The sequence below is a fragment of the Cololabis saira genome, chromosome 20, assembly GCF_033807715.1.
Source record: "Cololabis saira isolate AMF1-May2022 chromosome 20, fColSai1.1, whole genome shotgun sequence".
NCBI classification, from domain to species: Eukaryota; Metazoa; Chordata; class Actinopteri; order Beloniformes; family Belonidae; genus Cololabis; species Cololabis saira.
Genome location: NC_084606.1, coordinates 14,728,851 through 14,745,471, shown reverse-complemented (window position 1 = coordinate 14,745,471; position 16,621 = coordinate 14,728,851). Strand labels below are relative to the sequence as shown.

The 16,621-nt window shown below is 40.9% G+C and overlaps 1 protein-coding gene across 1 annotated transcript in view; it reads left to right on the top strand.

The window, feature by feature from the left end:
- dock11 (dedicator of cytokinesis 11) overlaps positions 1-16,621 on the top strand; it is a 94,029-nt gene that overhangs the window by 39,492 nt on the left and 37,916 nt on the right. The window contains exons 22-34 of the mRNA XM_061710546.1: positions 1,858-1,941; positions 2,043-2,132; positions 3,500-3,621; positions 3,711-3,780; positions 3,863-3,988; positions 4,245-4,316; positions 5,640-5,786; positions 6,671-6,754; positions 7,244-7,355; positions 8,760-8,941; positions 10,248-10,361; positions 11,746-11,821; positions 12,287-12,375. Of these exons, the coding sequence (XP_061566530.1) occupies positions 1,858-1,941; positions 2,043-2,132; positions 3,500-3,621; positions 3,711-3,780; positions 3,863-3,988; positions 4,245-4,316; positions 5,640-5,786; positions 6,671-6,754; positions 7,244-7,355; positions 8,760-8,941; positions 10,248-10,361; positions 11,746-11,821; positions 12,287-12,375 (1,368 nt within the window). The remainder of the gene's footprint in view (positions 1-1,857; positions 1,942-2,042; positions 2,133-3,499; positions 3,622-3,710; positions 3,781-3,862; positions 3,989-4,244; positions 4,317-5,639; positions 5,787-6,670; positions 6,755-7,243; positions 7,356-8,759; positions 8,942-10,247; positions 10,362-11,745; positions 11,822-12,286; positions 12,376-16,621) is intronic.

Here is a 16,621-nt window from a genome sequence, read left to right as displayed (position 1 = left end):
TGTTAGTTAATGGGATTATTTTTTCACTGTTTGAGTTTTAGTCTTAGTTTTTGTTAACTATAATAACGCTACCTGGGATTGTGATGTGGATCTGACCTTCTGTCCTTATGTATAACAGCCATGAACATCATTTCTGCTCGCAAGACGAATATGATCCACCACGACCCCCCCACCCCCCACCCCCAAACTTTTTTTAAAGGAGCCGTCTGTAAGAAATGTCCAAAACTGGTACTGCAGTCACTTTCAAAATATTGTTGAGCGGCGTGTACCCTCCCCCTCCTCCCCCCGACCAGAGGTTGCCAGGTGGGCTGCAGAATGCAGCAGGAACGTAGGCTGCCATGGCTGCGATAATTAGAGCCGAGCTGGCAACCCGGATGCCGAAACAATACTGACTTCGTGATTGGGAGATAGGTGGAGGGTGGAGCTTCAGAAACAATACTGACTTGGTGATTGGGAGATAGGTGGAGGGTGGAGCTTCAGAAACAATACTGACTTGGTGATTGGGAGATAGGTGGAGGGTGGAGCTTCAGAAACAATACTGACTTGGTGATTGGGAGATAGGTGGAGGGTGGAGCTTCAGAAACAATACTGACTTGGTGATTGGGAGATAGGTGGAGGGTGGAGCTTCAGAAACAATACTGACTTGGTGATTGGGAGATAGGTGGAGGGTGGAGCTTCAGAAACAATACTGACTTGGTGATTGGGAGATAGGTGGAGGGTGGAGCTTCAGAAACAATACTGACTTGGTGATTGGGAGACAGGTGGAGGGTGGAGCTTCAGAAACAATACTGACTTGGTGATTGGGAGATAGGTGGAGGGTGGAGCTTCAGAAACAATACTGACTTGGTGATTGGGAGACAGGTGGAGGGTGGAGCTTCAGAAACAATACTGACTTGGTGATTGGGAGATAGGTGGAGGGTGGAGCTTCAGGCCAAAACAAAAAATGAAAACATAAACATCAGTTGAGGGCTGCAACTCCTCTTTTTAAACTGGAATATCCTGGCTTGAGTGCTGTTGTCAGTGACATAAGTATTTGAAATGAACATGATTTTTAAATGTCTGTTGACATATCGGGGTCATTTTATGATTCGTTTTATTATTGCTCTTACATACAGCTCCTTTAACAAAGCGTTTGTACAGTATAAATAAGGGGATACACGACGCCCGAAAAGTCGTTCACACAAAATCAAATTGGTCATTGCTTAAGTTAGTTAGTTTACTAGACCTTCGTTTATTAACTAGTCCCTGAATCCACACCAGGAGGCTTTTGTGTTCAGACTACACAGAGAATGTGCACACAAGGTGTCCCAAACCATCAAATACATTGAGTGTTCAGATTGGAATCTGTCTTGAAACGTGTTCAGAGTTTACGTTGATTTTGACCCCTTGTGAGTGGATTCCCTCACACATTTGAATGTAAAGAATCTACAGGTCAGAATTTTAGAATGTGAAAGAGTGTGCACATTCACATTCATTAGGACGTATTCTGGCCGTATCCATCATCGATCCGTGCCGCCATCAAAAGTCAGAATAGCTTTGGAATCGTTGTGCACAAGTGTGCAGCTACGTCACACATCAGCACCAACTAGACCCGCTCACACAGAGGTGACTGAGTAAATACTGAAGAGAAAACGAGCCAACAGAAGTCATCTTCAGTGTCATAGCTGCAACTTAACCACCAGACCTGTAGGGGGGCCCAAAGAGCTAAGAATTAGCAAATGTTTCTCTGTGCTGATTGAAGGATGTGGATCAAAGTCTTTTAAAGTCTTGTTTATGTTACGTAACTCGAGCTAAGATGCTCAATATAAAAGTGTGACAATGCTATTGTAACTTTCTTTTAATGTCTTCTTTGACCAGTCTCAACCGGACATCAAGTGGGTGGAAAATGGCAAGACGCTGTTCAAAATGAGAATCCATGTAGCATCAACTATATACCCTCAGGTAAACCTCAGTCCACCTGTCCTTCATGTGTTCACAATGCAGCGTGTTGTTGAAAACCAACGCTCTGGTTTTTAAATGTTTCTTTGAAACCTTTGAACCAGGACCTCCATCTACACAAGTTCTTCCAGCACTGCCAGCTGATGAGGACGACGCCAGAGGCCAACCCTGCAGAACTTATCAAGTACCTGAAGGTGAGCCGTCAGTCAGTTAGGGCAGGGTAGGAGGAGAGCAAAGAGACCCCCAAACAGAAAGAGAAAATTGCTATAAGACAACAAAGATGACCAGAAGGTTGATGGATATCCCCATACCAGTATAGGGTTTCCTTCTGAGACGCGATGTTCTTCCTCTTAACAATACAGTAATCCCTCGCTATAACGCGCTTCACCTTTCATGTCTCGCTGCTTCACGATTTTGCATTGTGCATCGTGTTCTGCATTCTGATTGGCTAAACAGTCTCCCCACTTCTTCACTTCCTGTGTGTCAATAACGTTACGGTTTAATATGTAATGTACATGTACATGTACGTAAAACAGGTTGCAAAATTTAAGTTTGCAAATATTCTCCAAAACCCACAATGTCGACAAAACGTTCTGCACCGATTCTCCCGTTCAAATCCCATTAATTGGGTCGCGTTGGGGCGGTGCTGATCTCTGCAATTTGAAGCCGTGTATAATACAGTAATCCCTCGTTTTTCGCGGGGGTTACGTTCCAAAAAGAACCCGTGATATTATACAAGGCTTCAAATTGCGGAGATCAGCCCCGCCCCACCGCGACCCGAGTAATTGGATTTGAACGGGAGAAAATAAAAAATGATTATGAAAAAAAAACCAATAAGTACAGTAGGACTAAATTGTGACTGGCACGTATTTCCCTGCTCTTCTGACTGCTGCTGCATCCTGACTCGCTCTGTAGCGTCTTTTTCTTCTAAAACCCGTGGTGCAGGTGTGTTTTTTCGAGAGAAGAACATAGTTATGGGTCGTTGTTGTCGCTCTTTTTTCTTCTGGGCAAAAAGATTGTTATGAACTGACATGCCACCATGGATTATATCTGAGAACTGTATTGAACAGGGTTCTGTTCCTGAGCTGCTGCTGAAGTTCATTGGCCGTTCTTAGCATCGTTGCTAAGTGACCATCGTTATTGACACAGGAAGTGAAGAAGCGGGGAGACTGTTTAGCCAATCAGAATGCAGAACACGATGCATAATGCAAATCCGTGAAGCAGCAAGACGTGAAAGGTGAACCGCGTTATAGCGAGGGATTACTGTAATTATAAACAAAATATAGGTTACTACTTCACGTATTTCACCTATCACGGGTCCTTTTTGGAACATAACTCCACGAAAAACGAGGGATTACTGTATTACAAAGACAAAAGATGAAGGAAGAAAATATTAACAGAGAAGTAAAAGTCATCCAGGTGTTTGTGTGTTAAGATGTGATGATACCCTAATCTCTGAGCTTAATGATGATGTTTACCATGATATGAGAAGAAACTGATGAAAAAATTATTTTGAATTCTTCCTGCTGACTTTTCCGTCCCGTGGCGTGTTCCCCTGCAGTGCCTGCATGCCGTGGAGACGCACGTCATCATCACCTTCTTGCCAACGGTGCTGATGCAGCTGTTCGAGGTGCTCGCAGCAGCCACCAAAGAAGCCCACGAGATCGCCGTCAACTCTCTACGGTCAGTCGCTCACTTCGCCTCTGTGATTCCGGACAAAATGCAGATCAGACTGTTTACGTGATGACATTTTCTACACTTTTCACTTTCAGTGTGATCATACATATAGTCTCCCGCTGTCAAGAGGAAGGACTGGAACAATACCTGCGCTCTTTCGTTAAGGTAACATCAGTGGAAACACAGTTCAGAACTATTCCTCACTCAGTTCAAGTTTGAAACACTTTTGTGTCATTTCTCCTTCAAGTACGTGTTTGTGACGAGCCCACGAGCGTCAGGGAGCTCGTCGACCACTCACGAGGTGCTAGCTACTGCTGTGACGGCCGTCCTCAAGCAAACTGCTGATTTCCACACCAGCAATAAACTGCTGAAGGTGTGTTTTCTCTCCCCTCTCAGTGCACACACGAGCTGCAATACCAGTGTTGAACTTTAGGAGGCATAGTTGTCGATGAAATGACCACATTGATCTGTCGAAACTCTCCAACGTGTAACTGCTTGCTCTATATGTCTCATAATTTCCTAATCTTAACTTTTTCTGCTGTTATTTCCTAGTGGAGTTTTCCTGGGAAAACTGCACGTAAGGAAACATCCAGAAAGGTCTATTTATATCTCTTCTCCTGTTTCAACAGTACTCCTGGTTCTTCTTTGAAAGTATGGCAAAATCCATGGCCCAGTATCTGCAGGAGGAGAACCGCATGAAGGTTAGTGTCAAGTTGCCCTTTGCACATTGATGATGGAGCAAGTTGGGGACCGTGGAGAGCATACCTGTCAAGTTTTGGATTTAAAAATGTCCCACCAGCCCAACCGAGGTCCAGTATCTTACATTTAAAGACAGATTTATGAGAAATTCAAAATAACCACCTGTCAACCACTTACAAACTAAAATTATGTGCTCAGAATCTGACAGGCCGACCTTTGTTGACACTGAAATACTGTGGACATTCCTATGTGACCTGTAATAGAGCCTAAATGAAAAATGGAATTAAAGCACACTTATTTATTTTAAATATTTTCAGTTTATATACACATTAATTTGTCATTTTCACTCACGTGGCCTTCTGGCATTCACTGACTGATGACACAGACGCATGTTTCTGTGTCTCTAGCTGAAATAACTTTCAGAAGGCGTAACTTTGCCCCAGTCTCCTATTTTTAGAGATATTTACACAAAGTCTTTGCTTTTTTTTGGCAGAAGTGTCTTCTCTCTTGTTACATCCATCCATCTCTGATTTGTTTTTCCGAGTTTGCTCCCGTTGTTGCCACTAACCTCGCGAGAACTGCCCCCCAGGCTGCAGCAGGGGGCAGTTCTAGCGAGGCTGGTGACAATTCAGTTTGATGTTTAAAAATTATTATAATTATAAAACAGGAAATTTACGAGAGAATACTAATATGGGAGGATGGCAGGAAAGAGGGGGGAAATACGGTAGTTTCCCAGCCAAAACGGGAGACTTGACAGGTATGGTGGAGAGCTCAGTGGACAGAGCAGGTTCTGTTCACAGATGTTGCAGCGCCGGTTCAAGTCCCAGCCTGTTGGTGTTTGCTGCCCCCCCTCCCCCCCCTACCTGCTTCCTGACTGCATACTCTCAATAAAATGCCCATAGTGCCACAAAATCTTAAAATAAAAAGAAGTGGGAGCAAGTTTTCATCCGAAGCAGCTTAACACTAAGGTCAGATGAGCGTATCTGGTGTGAGTCTTAAATTTTATACCGTGCAGAGTGCGATCTTTTAAGATATGTAAACACATTTAAACAAACCTCTCACACTATAAAGAATCAGTGACTCACTGGGTGATGGATCTGTGGATACTTTGCTTTCTCATGCGATGGGTCTGGATTTCATCTGGGTCCCAGCCGGCAGCGCAAGGACACTCAGCAGTAAGCCGAGCTACGTCTGCAGCTGCTGTTAGGATGAGGGTTACTTCTTATCTGCTGGAGGTTTATCGCCATATTGGTGATCCGTCTCCATAATGTCTTGGCTGCTTTCACATTTGAATGTTTGTTGTGATGTGCCATCCGTCTCTGTAGATGCCACGGGCCCAGCGCTTCCCTGACAGTTTCCACCAGGCGCTCCAATCCCTGGTGCTGTCCATCATGCCACACATCACCATCCGCCACATGGAGATCCCCGAGGAAGCCCGATGCATCAACCTGAGCCTGGCCAACTTCATCAAGGTCAGAGGCCAATTTACGTCTTTCTCTTTTGATTTGTGACACTCTTGTTTATACACCTCTTTCTGCTTTTATTGCCAACTTGTTTGTGTGTTGAAGCACGGTTTTGCTCGTTAAATCAGCGTGTCAAATCCATTATTCCTTCAGTTAAAACTGTTGAAATTTCTTGAATTAGCGGACCACAGAATTCTGCAAATTATTTGGAAAGCTCATAAGAAAATTTTGCCAATCAATATACAGAAAAAATTTGAAAAAAGAGAAAATAAGTATAACTTAAAAGGAACATAGATTTAAAAAAAAAAAAAAAAATTCAGGACAAAATTAATGGAACGTTGTGTTTCTGTAAAAGGTGATCAGTTTATGGAACAATCTGGATACAGAAGCCAAAGAATGCAAATCAAACATAACATTTAAAAGAATAATTAAAGCCAGTTTGATGAAGAAATATCATGATAATTGTTAAGTTAGGTGGTTTTTCTTTTTTCTCTCTCTCTTTTTAGCACCATTGTCATCTTTTTTTTTCTTTGAATCAAAAAAGAATACGACTCTCTGTTTGACGACAGCTATTTTGTGTTATTTTATAACTTTGTTGTAGTTTTGGTTTAATTTTTTTTTTTTTTTTTTAATTACGTTTATTGGAAAGTGTTTTTTTTTAATTGTGTAACTTGTTTTTGTTTTCTTTATTATTACATTAATTGAAATTTGATTTCTTAGGAAAAAGGGACAAATAAAATAAGCTTAGTCTTCTTTCTGTTCCCTTTCATTCAAGGAAAGAGATTGTGGTAATTATATTGAACTGTTTTTTTTTTTAATGAATGAAATAAAGAATAAAAATGAAAAAAAAAAAATGAAATGAAGTGCCTGCTAACTATGCTTCCTTTCCTCAGCGGTGCCTGACCTTCATGAACAGGGGATTTGCCTTCGGCCTGGTCAACCACTACATGTGTCATTTCAACCTCAAAGATCCAAGGGTAGGCGCCTGATGGAGAGAACCACCGGGAAGGTTCCCAACAGTTGATGAAGCAGATCCCCCGAAGCCGATAAGAGACTTCTGTTCCTAATTTGACTCAAATGGTTTACTCTTTATTCGTAAAGTTCCTTAAACAGATTAAGTTATTAGCATTTGACAGTTATCCAAATTGTTTTGATGGCTGCAGGTGTCACTCTGTTTGATAACAGTTTAGCCAGATTATGTGCTTTTATATCTTCGTGAAGAACAAATAACTTTATTTCCCGTTGGGGATTTTTTTCTTCCCTCTAAAAACCATCTTGTATTTAATTTGCTAGCAAACTCCGCTCTCTTTTACTGCCCACATCAGCAGCGTATTTGACTAACAAATGAAGAAGACCCGTGCACACACAGACCCCCTGGTTCTATCTACAGATTATTTTTTATTCAGTCAGACATTTGCATGCGTGCATGTGGCTCATGCGTACCTGTCCCCTTGTGTCTGTTTCAGGTGCTGAGTGAAATGAAGTTTGAATTCCTGATGACGGTGTGCAACCACGAGCACTTCATCCCTCTCAACCTGCCCATGGCTTTTGGGCGCACCAAGCTGCAGCGGGTCCAAGGTGATTTTTCCAGATATCATACCAGTCATGGTGATGCGTCTAACCAAACACAGTTCATGGCCCTGATCTTAACCTGCACTGAAGCTTTCTTTTAACCTGTCTGATTTATTTAGTAAGTGCATACAGAGCTGACAGCTGAAGTTTTTTTGTTTTTTTTTGCAAAACCATGACATAAAATCAAACCGTGTGCCAAGGAAATGCTGCATGGATTGTTTTCCCTTAAGTTCTTTATTTTTACTCCCCTTTTTGTGTCTGTGTGTGTGTGTGTGTGTGTATATGTATGTGTTTTGCTTTGTGATCAGATTTAATATCGTATGCGACGGAGCTTTTTGGCCCTGTAGGTAGGTGATGTTCACCACACCATTATATACACCACGTTTGCTGCTCATGACTGCTCCTGTTCTGACCGACGTTAACCACTCACCCGCTCGCCGCCGGCCCCCTATCCTCATGGGGCGCTCATTTCCTCCCACTCACCCTGAACGATGCTCGTGCTGGGCTACCGCTTCATGTGTCTGCAGGGGTCTGGGCCACTTTGTTGTAGAGGAGAGGAGCTTGGCTGTTAGAGGACTCAATTGACTGTCTTTCCTTAATGCGTAATTGACTTGATGCTGATAAACCGTAGAGAAATACATCTCTAATGAATCTGTGGTTTTTCTCTCTTGCTGTTGGTGTCTCTTCTTCCTGCTGCCTCTCACTCTCTCCTCTCTGCCTCTGTCATTAGAGAACATAATTGCCGATGGTTACTTAGTTACCAGGCTTCGCCTGTTTCAGCATTAACACGGTGTCATTTTGAAACTGAGTCTTTATGTTTCTGTCTGAACAGACAGCTTCTCTTTTCTAGTCTGTATCCCATATTTTAATAATTCATTGGTGTTTTCTGAACGTGTGGAAGAAACATTTCCCCGTGCAAGCTGTGTCTAATGAATTATTTGAATTCCTCTCATTTTTCATGTTTTGAAAGCAGTGTCTGAATAAATGTGGTTGATGGTTTTGTTGATTCTGTTGCATATTGGCTTGCAATGTTGCACTTGGAATGATTGATTTTGTCTCATTTGACCTCTCTGATTACGCTGTACCAGTTAGATTTGATTTAGTTTCCTAAGCTGACTTATGTTGTCAGCCGTTGGATGCTTTTAAGCACTTTTGATTTGAAAGGTACGCCTTAAATAAATCTTCACCTTGGAGCTTTATTTCCTGAATGATCCAATCAGTTATTAGTGATTTAGAAAAAACTTTTCTAAACAGTCTTTGTGATTTTATTCCTATCTGCCATCTCACAAGGCTAATGATCGCAACTCACTATTGAGAACTTTTTTTACCAAACTGTGTGTTTCTATTGGTACGAGCATCACTTTTAGAGGATACTAATGTTCCAGTGCTTCCTGTCTGGCCCGACCACAGAGCAGAGTCTGGAGTTCAGCCTGACAGAGGAATACTGCCGTAACCACTTCCTGGTGGGTCTGCTGCTGAGAGAGGTGGCCGAGGCCTTGCAGCAGGGGCCGGAAGTCAGACAAGTAGCGGTGAGCGTTCTCAAGAACCTGCTCATCAAACACGCCATGGACGACCGCTACGCTGCATACAAGGTGAGCAGGGAGGGGAGGATGACAGGCACAAGCAAACAGGCTGAAAGAATATATCTGGAGGATAATGAGTAGTAACAAGAATAAGATTAAGTTTTAAGATTTTTATGATTTGAAGTTTATTTTGAACATGTATGTTAAAAAAAAAAAAAAGAATCCAAAAAAGTAAGACTAAATAAATAAATAAATAAAGTACAAATCCATCCACCAACCAACATGTTCGAAACGGAGTAAGATTGAGGTAACCACTTATCGAGTCCTACCCCTGAATCTTACATACATTCTTACATATAACAAAGCAATCAAAGCAAACAAAATAAAACAAAACAAACGCCCAGCATTTAGTTGTGCTACTATGTATGTATGTAATAATAGAAGTAAATATAATGTATAGTATTATATTATATTATCATTACTTTACAATAATACTACAATATAATAGAGAACAATAGACAGCAATGATATAACAATATACTTAATTAACTATATAAGGGTAGATATGCTATTTATACTGGTTCATATATTTACTCCCAATTATACACATAAAAATAACTATAAATCTATATATCAACATATCTACATATAACTATAAATCAATATATATTAATAGAGACATAGATATACAAATACTGTACATATAATATAGCTCAATATATCTATATACATACCTACATATCTATATCAATAATATAAATCTATATCTACATATATTAATAAATGTACATATCTATATGTTTATTCGCATCTGTATTTTGAAAAAAAAGTTTCTTTGTATCTTTTTTTAAATTGTGATGTTTTGTATTTGTTTTAGCAAACTGAATAACTGAACATTATCATGAAAAAAAAATACATTTAAAGGAAAATATTACTAGTCCTATAACACTGCTAGCCTTTTTATAAACAGGCGCTTGTTTGTTAATGTTAATGTCAATGTTTGATATAGCAGGAGCCTGTAACTGTAGCCATTAACAATCTGCTCCCTCCTTCACTCAAGATATCAGTGTCTCTTATGTAAACAAGCCAGTGTTGAGGCTGCAGGCAGCACTGTTGGCAACTGACTGGCGTTTATGTGCATTTATTTCAAATGCCTGCAGAGGGGTCGTCCCCCCGGGGCAAGTGCAGTCATCCTGTCTGCCTCAGTAGCCTCGGCACCTTGGTGCTTGTTCATCCATCCATCTGTACCAGTTTAATCCCGGGCAGGGTCTCGGGGGTGGGGGGGGCAGGTGGACAGGTGGCCAGTCTATCGCAGGGCCACATATTCATATGTTCTTGTTTTGGGTAATAACCTGTACCCTGTACTCTCTCTCAGAACCAGCAGGCCAGGATCTGCTTGCTGTACCTGCCGCTGTTCGAGCTGCTGTACCAGAACCTGAAGCAGCTTTCTGCTCAGCCGCGCTCCTCCAGCCCCGGGCTCGGCTTCAACGTGAGTCCCCCATCATTCACACAATTTACACCGTGTTGTAGGAATGGGCGATATTTTACCGTTCACGATATACCGTCAAAAAAATTCCCCACGGTAAGAATTTGTCATCTCACGGTAAAAACGATAAATTCCCGTTGATGATGTTTTTGTGTAAAGCTGATTTATGGTTCTGTGTTAAATCCACGCACATACGTGTGGAGGAAGGAAGGAAGGAAGGAAGGAAGGAAGGAAGGAAGGAAGGAAGGAAGGAAGGAAGGAAGGAAGGAAGGAAGGAAGGAAGGAAGGAAGGAAGGAAGGAAGGAAGGAAGGAAGGAAGGAAGGAAGGAAGGAAGGAAGGAAGGAAGGAAGGAAGGGAGAAAACAAGGAAGGGAGGAAGGAAGGAAGAAAACAAGGAAGGGAGGAAGGAAGGGAGAAAACAAGGAAGGGAGGAAGGAAGGGAGAAAGGAAGGAAGGGAGGAAGGAAGGGAGAAAGGAAGGAAGGGAGGAAGGAAGGGAGAAAACAAGGAAGGGAGGAAGGAAGGGAGAAAACAAGGAAGGGAGGAAGGAAGGAAGGAAGGAAGGGAGGAAGGAAGGGAGAAAACAAGGAAGGGAGGAAGGAAGGGAGAAAACAAGGAAGGGAGGAAGGAAGGGAGAAAACAAGGAAGGGAGGAAGGAAGGGAGAAAACAAGGAAGGGAGGAAGGAAGGGAGAAAACAAGGGGAAGGGAAGAAGGAAGGGAGAAAACAAGGGGAAGGGAAGAAGGAAGGGAGAAAACAAGGGGAAGGGAAGAAGGAAGGAAATTAGCCAGAAAGAAAGAAAGAAAGAAAGAAAGAAAGAAAGAAAGAAAGAAAGAAAGAAAGAAAGAAAGAAAGAAAGAAAGAAAGAAAGAAAGAAAGAAAGAAAGAAAGAAAGAAAGGATAAATTCCCGTTGATGACGTTTTTGTGTAACAAACATGGCGGATCTGAGAGCGAGATAGATTTATAGTTACAAAGGTGGAGTTGAATTGGTATTTTTTTTATCGTCATTCTTATCGTTATCGGGATAAATGCCAGAAATTATTGTGATACATTTTTTAGTCCATACCGCCCATCCCTACCGTGTTGTTTCACAAAACTCCATTAATTTTAATAAAACCTTAACCTGCCTTGTTATCAGTAGGTTTGTGTGAAATGCCTTTAAGGAAAGTCTATTTTTTAAGTCCAGATGAGCCATTTATTTAGAGGGAACTTGATATCAGACTGTTCAGGTTGAACAGTGAGAATGTTTTTTTATTTTGTGAAATTTGAGCTCATCCACATAGTTTCTTTAATTAAAGTCAGCTAAAACTGGAAGTAGGCTTATCATGTATCAGTTCCCTCATAGACAGTCACACCGCTTCCACGGTTTTTGTCTTGTGATTGGCCAGGGCTCCAGAGATGACCTAATATCAACCACTTCCATAGACAGCAGGAGAGTCAGCACCACTATTGACAAAGACCACGGTGAGTTTACAACCACAGATATTGAGATACAGCATTTGCTATCTGACCTCTTCCTGTTTACAGATTCTGTACTGACATCAGGCCCTGAGCGCCACAGCTACGCACCAATATTTAGATAAGACAAAAGTTAATCCATTTGCAGCACTTTGTCAACAGCTGTGTTACAGACACATGTTAAATCATTAAATAGGAACTTTGATGCATTTCACGTTCGCTGCTGACATCATCTCTTTATGGACATCTGTGCAATGACACCAAAGTCTCTCCTCTTCTGTGTAATGGTGCTTATGTTTTCAGAGTACCGAGTGGTTTGTAAAGAATACATTTGGGTCATTGACTCCGCTTCTGTTTCCCTCAAATAGACTGCACTTGGCGTCTCATGCGAGTATTAATACTCGTAGGGTTGTTATTATTTGAGACAGTATCCAGTGTTTGAATTTGCTTGACAGTTATGTTTTGCTCCAGGTCTCCCAGCTCAGAACGGCCATGTTGTGAGGAGAGAGGACTCCAGAAGCTCTCTGTTTATGGACCCTGGAACTCCCGACAGCATCGAGGTGAGAACTCTACACATGAACTGGTGAAGTGGGTGCAGTCTGGGGACCAGTACTCACTCAAGAACAGCTGTGCAGTTGCAGGAACAGCTGTCGTTGTCTTTTTTCTGACAATGTTTTCTTTCCTACTGAGCCACAGGATTAACACTGGCTGTTGTTGACGACCGTAATGTCCCTTAACGTGGTCAAAAAAGCTTAAAAAAGAAAAAAAAAGTAGAGCCAAGGAAGGTGCTGAGAGTGCACGGCCATTTCTACATGCAAAGCATCATTTAAGAGAGACGAGATCAGATATTTACTATCCTTTATCCTTTACTAACCTGCAACGGGGAAAATTCACATTGTCACGTCAGCTGTAAATTACGACGGAGTATTAGGGCCAAACTAACACAAAAAAAAATTGGAAATTACGAGAATAAAGTCATAATATAATGAGAATAAAGTCGTAAAATTACGAGAATAAAGTCGTAATGCTGTGAGAATAAGGTCGTAATAGAATAAAGTCGTAATATTACGAGAATAAAGTCATAATATTATGAGAATAAAGTCGTAATATTACGAGAATAAACTCGTAAAATTCCGAGAATAAAGTTGTGACATTACGAGAATAAAGTCGTAATGAATAAAGTGGTAATTCATGAGAATAAAGTCATAATATTATGAAAATAAAGTGGTAATTTATGAGAACTCTAACAGGAAGAGCAGTCTTCTCCCTGTGTTAAAATGAAGAATATTGAGCATCTTGTGAAGTTATATTCATATATTTATAATATATTACAACTTTATTCTCGTAATATTACGACTTTATTCTCATAATTTTACGACTTTATTCTCATTACATTATGACTTTATTCTCGTAATTTCCTTTTTTTGTTTTTTTTTGTTTGGCCCTAATACTCCGTCGTAGTAAATGGTATGAAAAATACAAAATATTATTAAAATATGAGAAAAATTACACACTTAAATGTTTACAGTTCCAGGTACACACTACCTAAAACTACAATACCACCGAGGTGGGGAATGGTATTGTAGCCCAGAGACGTTTCACAGATGGGTATTAATGCACATAATATTTCCAGTTGGAAAGAGTAAATTGAACATATTGCAGAGTCCACTGCACATTGGAGTGGAGCGTGAGTGGAGCGTGAGTGTCTGGGGTGCAGCTGATGTCATACAGTCTGACAGCAACAGGACGGAAGGACCTGCGGTATCTCTGTCCCACCGCGGGTGCAGCAGCCGGCCAATGAAGCTGCTGCACAGCGGTGTCAGAGTCCTGCGTGAAGTGTCATGAGTTCTCCAGCATGGAGGGTATTCAATCACCACCTCCACTCACCTCCACTCAGGCCAAAGGTTGTCCCAGGACAGAGCCGGCCTGCATCACCACCTAGTCCAGTCTCTTAAATGTCTTTGTGTGATCGGACCAGTCCAGTTTATTGTTCAGGTCAATTGTACATCCATTCCCTGGCAGAAGTGATCTTTATTCTTCAAAAAAGAGCGGTAAGGATTATCACAAAATCAAATTATAGAGAACCATCAAATGAATTATTTATTAAATTAAGGGCATTTAAATTCATGGATTTAGTGGAATACAAAATAGCATTGATAATGGACAAAATGTTCAAAAGATTGTTACCTAGTAAAATTGTAAGCATGTTTAAAATAAGGGTAAGTAGATATGAGCTTCAAGGGAAACATATGATTGAAAAACCAAAGTCTAGGACTAAAATTAAAGATCAATGTATTACTGTAAGGGGTGTAAATATATGGAATGCACTTGATGAAAAATTGAAGATGTGCCAGTCGATTCATGCATTCAACCGTTTGTTTGAGTTTAATGTGTTTGAAAAATATGAGGGATCCAGTAGATGATACTATTACGGAATTATGTTCGGGATTGCGTAAACAATATGATTTTTTTATATGATGTTTTGTATGTTGCGATCTGAATAAGTTGATCATGTGAGAAGGGTAGGCATAAATAAGCAATAGCTTCAGCCTATTCCTTTTCGGTAAGGTCTCTTTATTATGTGAACTAATGCTTTCTATTGGTGTCCAAATTCTGAATGACCTGGCCGAATGAAATATATTTTCATTCATTCATTCAAGAGAACTGCCCTATAGAAGTCCCCCCAGCTCCTTACATGGTGAGCTAGAGGTGGTTACACTAACATCAGTCCACAAAGTCCCCAATCAGTTCTCTGCTCCCCGTCGTCTGTCTGGGATGAGTCCAATGACAGTCGAGTCATCTGAGAACTTGGCACCGGTACCATGGGGGTTGTTTTCCACAGCAGCAGTACCCAGTTTTGGGTCAGGAAACACCTAAGCACCTAAGCAACTGTGAGCTGATGCTGTCTGCACCCACCGCCTTCTGTATCGGGGTCCTCTTGAACTGGCCTCTTCCCTTGGAGTTGGTACAGAGCAGGATAGAAGAGTTAGGGGGTTAGTGGCTGGGAGGAGTATTGTCCAAGGGAAACAGAAAAGCTGAGAAGAGGAGCGGGATGGGTAGATGATAGAGCAGCGTGGAGGGGTTGGGCAGTGGCAGATGGCTGGCATTTGCCCACTGCTGGTCAGGTTCCCTCCCGAATGCTGGTGAAAGTGAAATGTTATTGCATTGTCAGTTTGCTAAAATATTGCAGAAAATGATGTATGTATGTGGGTCAATGACGAATAAGGATTTTCAACAGGTCAATTTTAAAATAATAAAAAAAAAAAAAAGAATATCTATTGCAGTAGTTCAAACATTAAGAATGGGTGTACACATAAATTCATATTAAACATTTAAATTAAGTGATTTCAGAGTTTTTTTGTCAAGATTAATTGGCACTAGCCTTAAAAAAGGTCATGTGGTGCAACCATGATTTATGTTAAAATTTATTAATTTCCTTAACATCTTTAGTTTACTAGTTTTCAGTATTATACAATTTTTTTTATTTTTTTTTAATGGTCGCGCCACATGATATTTCATAAAATGGACATCAGTCAAACTTTGTTTGTATTTTATGATGGAAATATAAATACAAATGTGTTGCAATCTTACACACTACAAGATAGTTCTGAAATCATGCCAGATAGGGCAGAAGATTGATTTAAAAACATTTAGAGTGATTACAAAATAAGAGTCCTGGTCGGACGGTCGCACCACATGACATTTAGGCGCTTAAAACAACAACAAAATCCCAAATAACTAGTATTTTTGTCAAATTCAACTGAGTCCATATGTGGGACAGGAAGGCCATATATATCTGGTATTTTTTGATCCATTTAAACCTTTTTTGAATTGAAAAAAAATCTGTTATTCAGAAAATATAGGCGTCACGTCATTGACCCATGTACATGTAAATATACATGTAATCATAAGTGTGTCCTCTTCATTTGGTAATGTTCCACCTAACTGATGCTGTTTGTGGCGTGAAGGCTCCACCACATTCATCTGACCCAACTATGGGATGTACCCCTAAGTCCATGTTGGATCTCAATAGGCTTCTGCAGAAGCCGGGTAACACATTCTGGGTTGTAAAGGTGCACACAAACAACTGTAGTGAAGGGAAGACTTCAAGTTGCAGCTGCACTTCTTTTAGAAACGGCATCGCTTGCAGAGAGTGATGCAAACAACTTAGAGAGAAGGGGCCAGGGGCCGGGTGAGAACGTGCTTGTGTCGCCTCGCTTTTCAGTTCTTCTATTCAGGCCAGTTGTCATGACAGCACTGACCGCTGTCATGTGGCCTGCAGTGCGGAGTATGGGCAGGAGCGAAAGCAACATTTGCGAACATGAACCAGTCTAACTGAAACCGTACACTAACGTATGGGAACCTGACTTTATGTTTACTTCAGGTATGTTGTTGCAGGGTTTTTTATCTGATAACATCTTTGTTTGGGATTTCAAACGTGTTGAATGTACACCTTCCCTAAAGTTTTGCATAACACCATTGCCTCATTGCAACAACCGTCAAATTGTGTTCAACGTAATTTAAACAGTCCTTTTTTTTATTTTTCTCCTGATAAATAATGGTGCAATCGGCAGCAAGCTGCAGGCACCTTGCTTTCTGGAAGGGATACGCTCATAAATGAATTTGCACCATGGGCCAAGCACAATTACCATTGGCTTTTTCTTCTAAATAGATATTTTATATTTTTGAGTTTGCATCAAGCACAAACTTGTAAATATATATGTAAATAGATGTAATATAGGAAAAGGAAAAGACAGGAAAAGATCGCGAATTAGCGGACCCCCCGCGACCGCTAATTCGCAATCT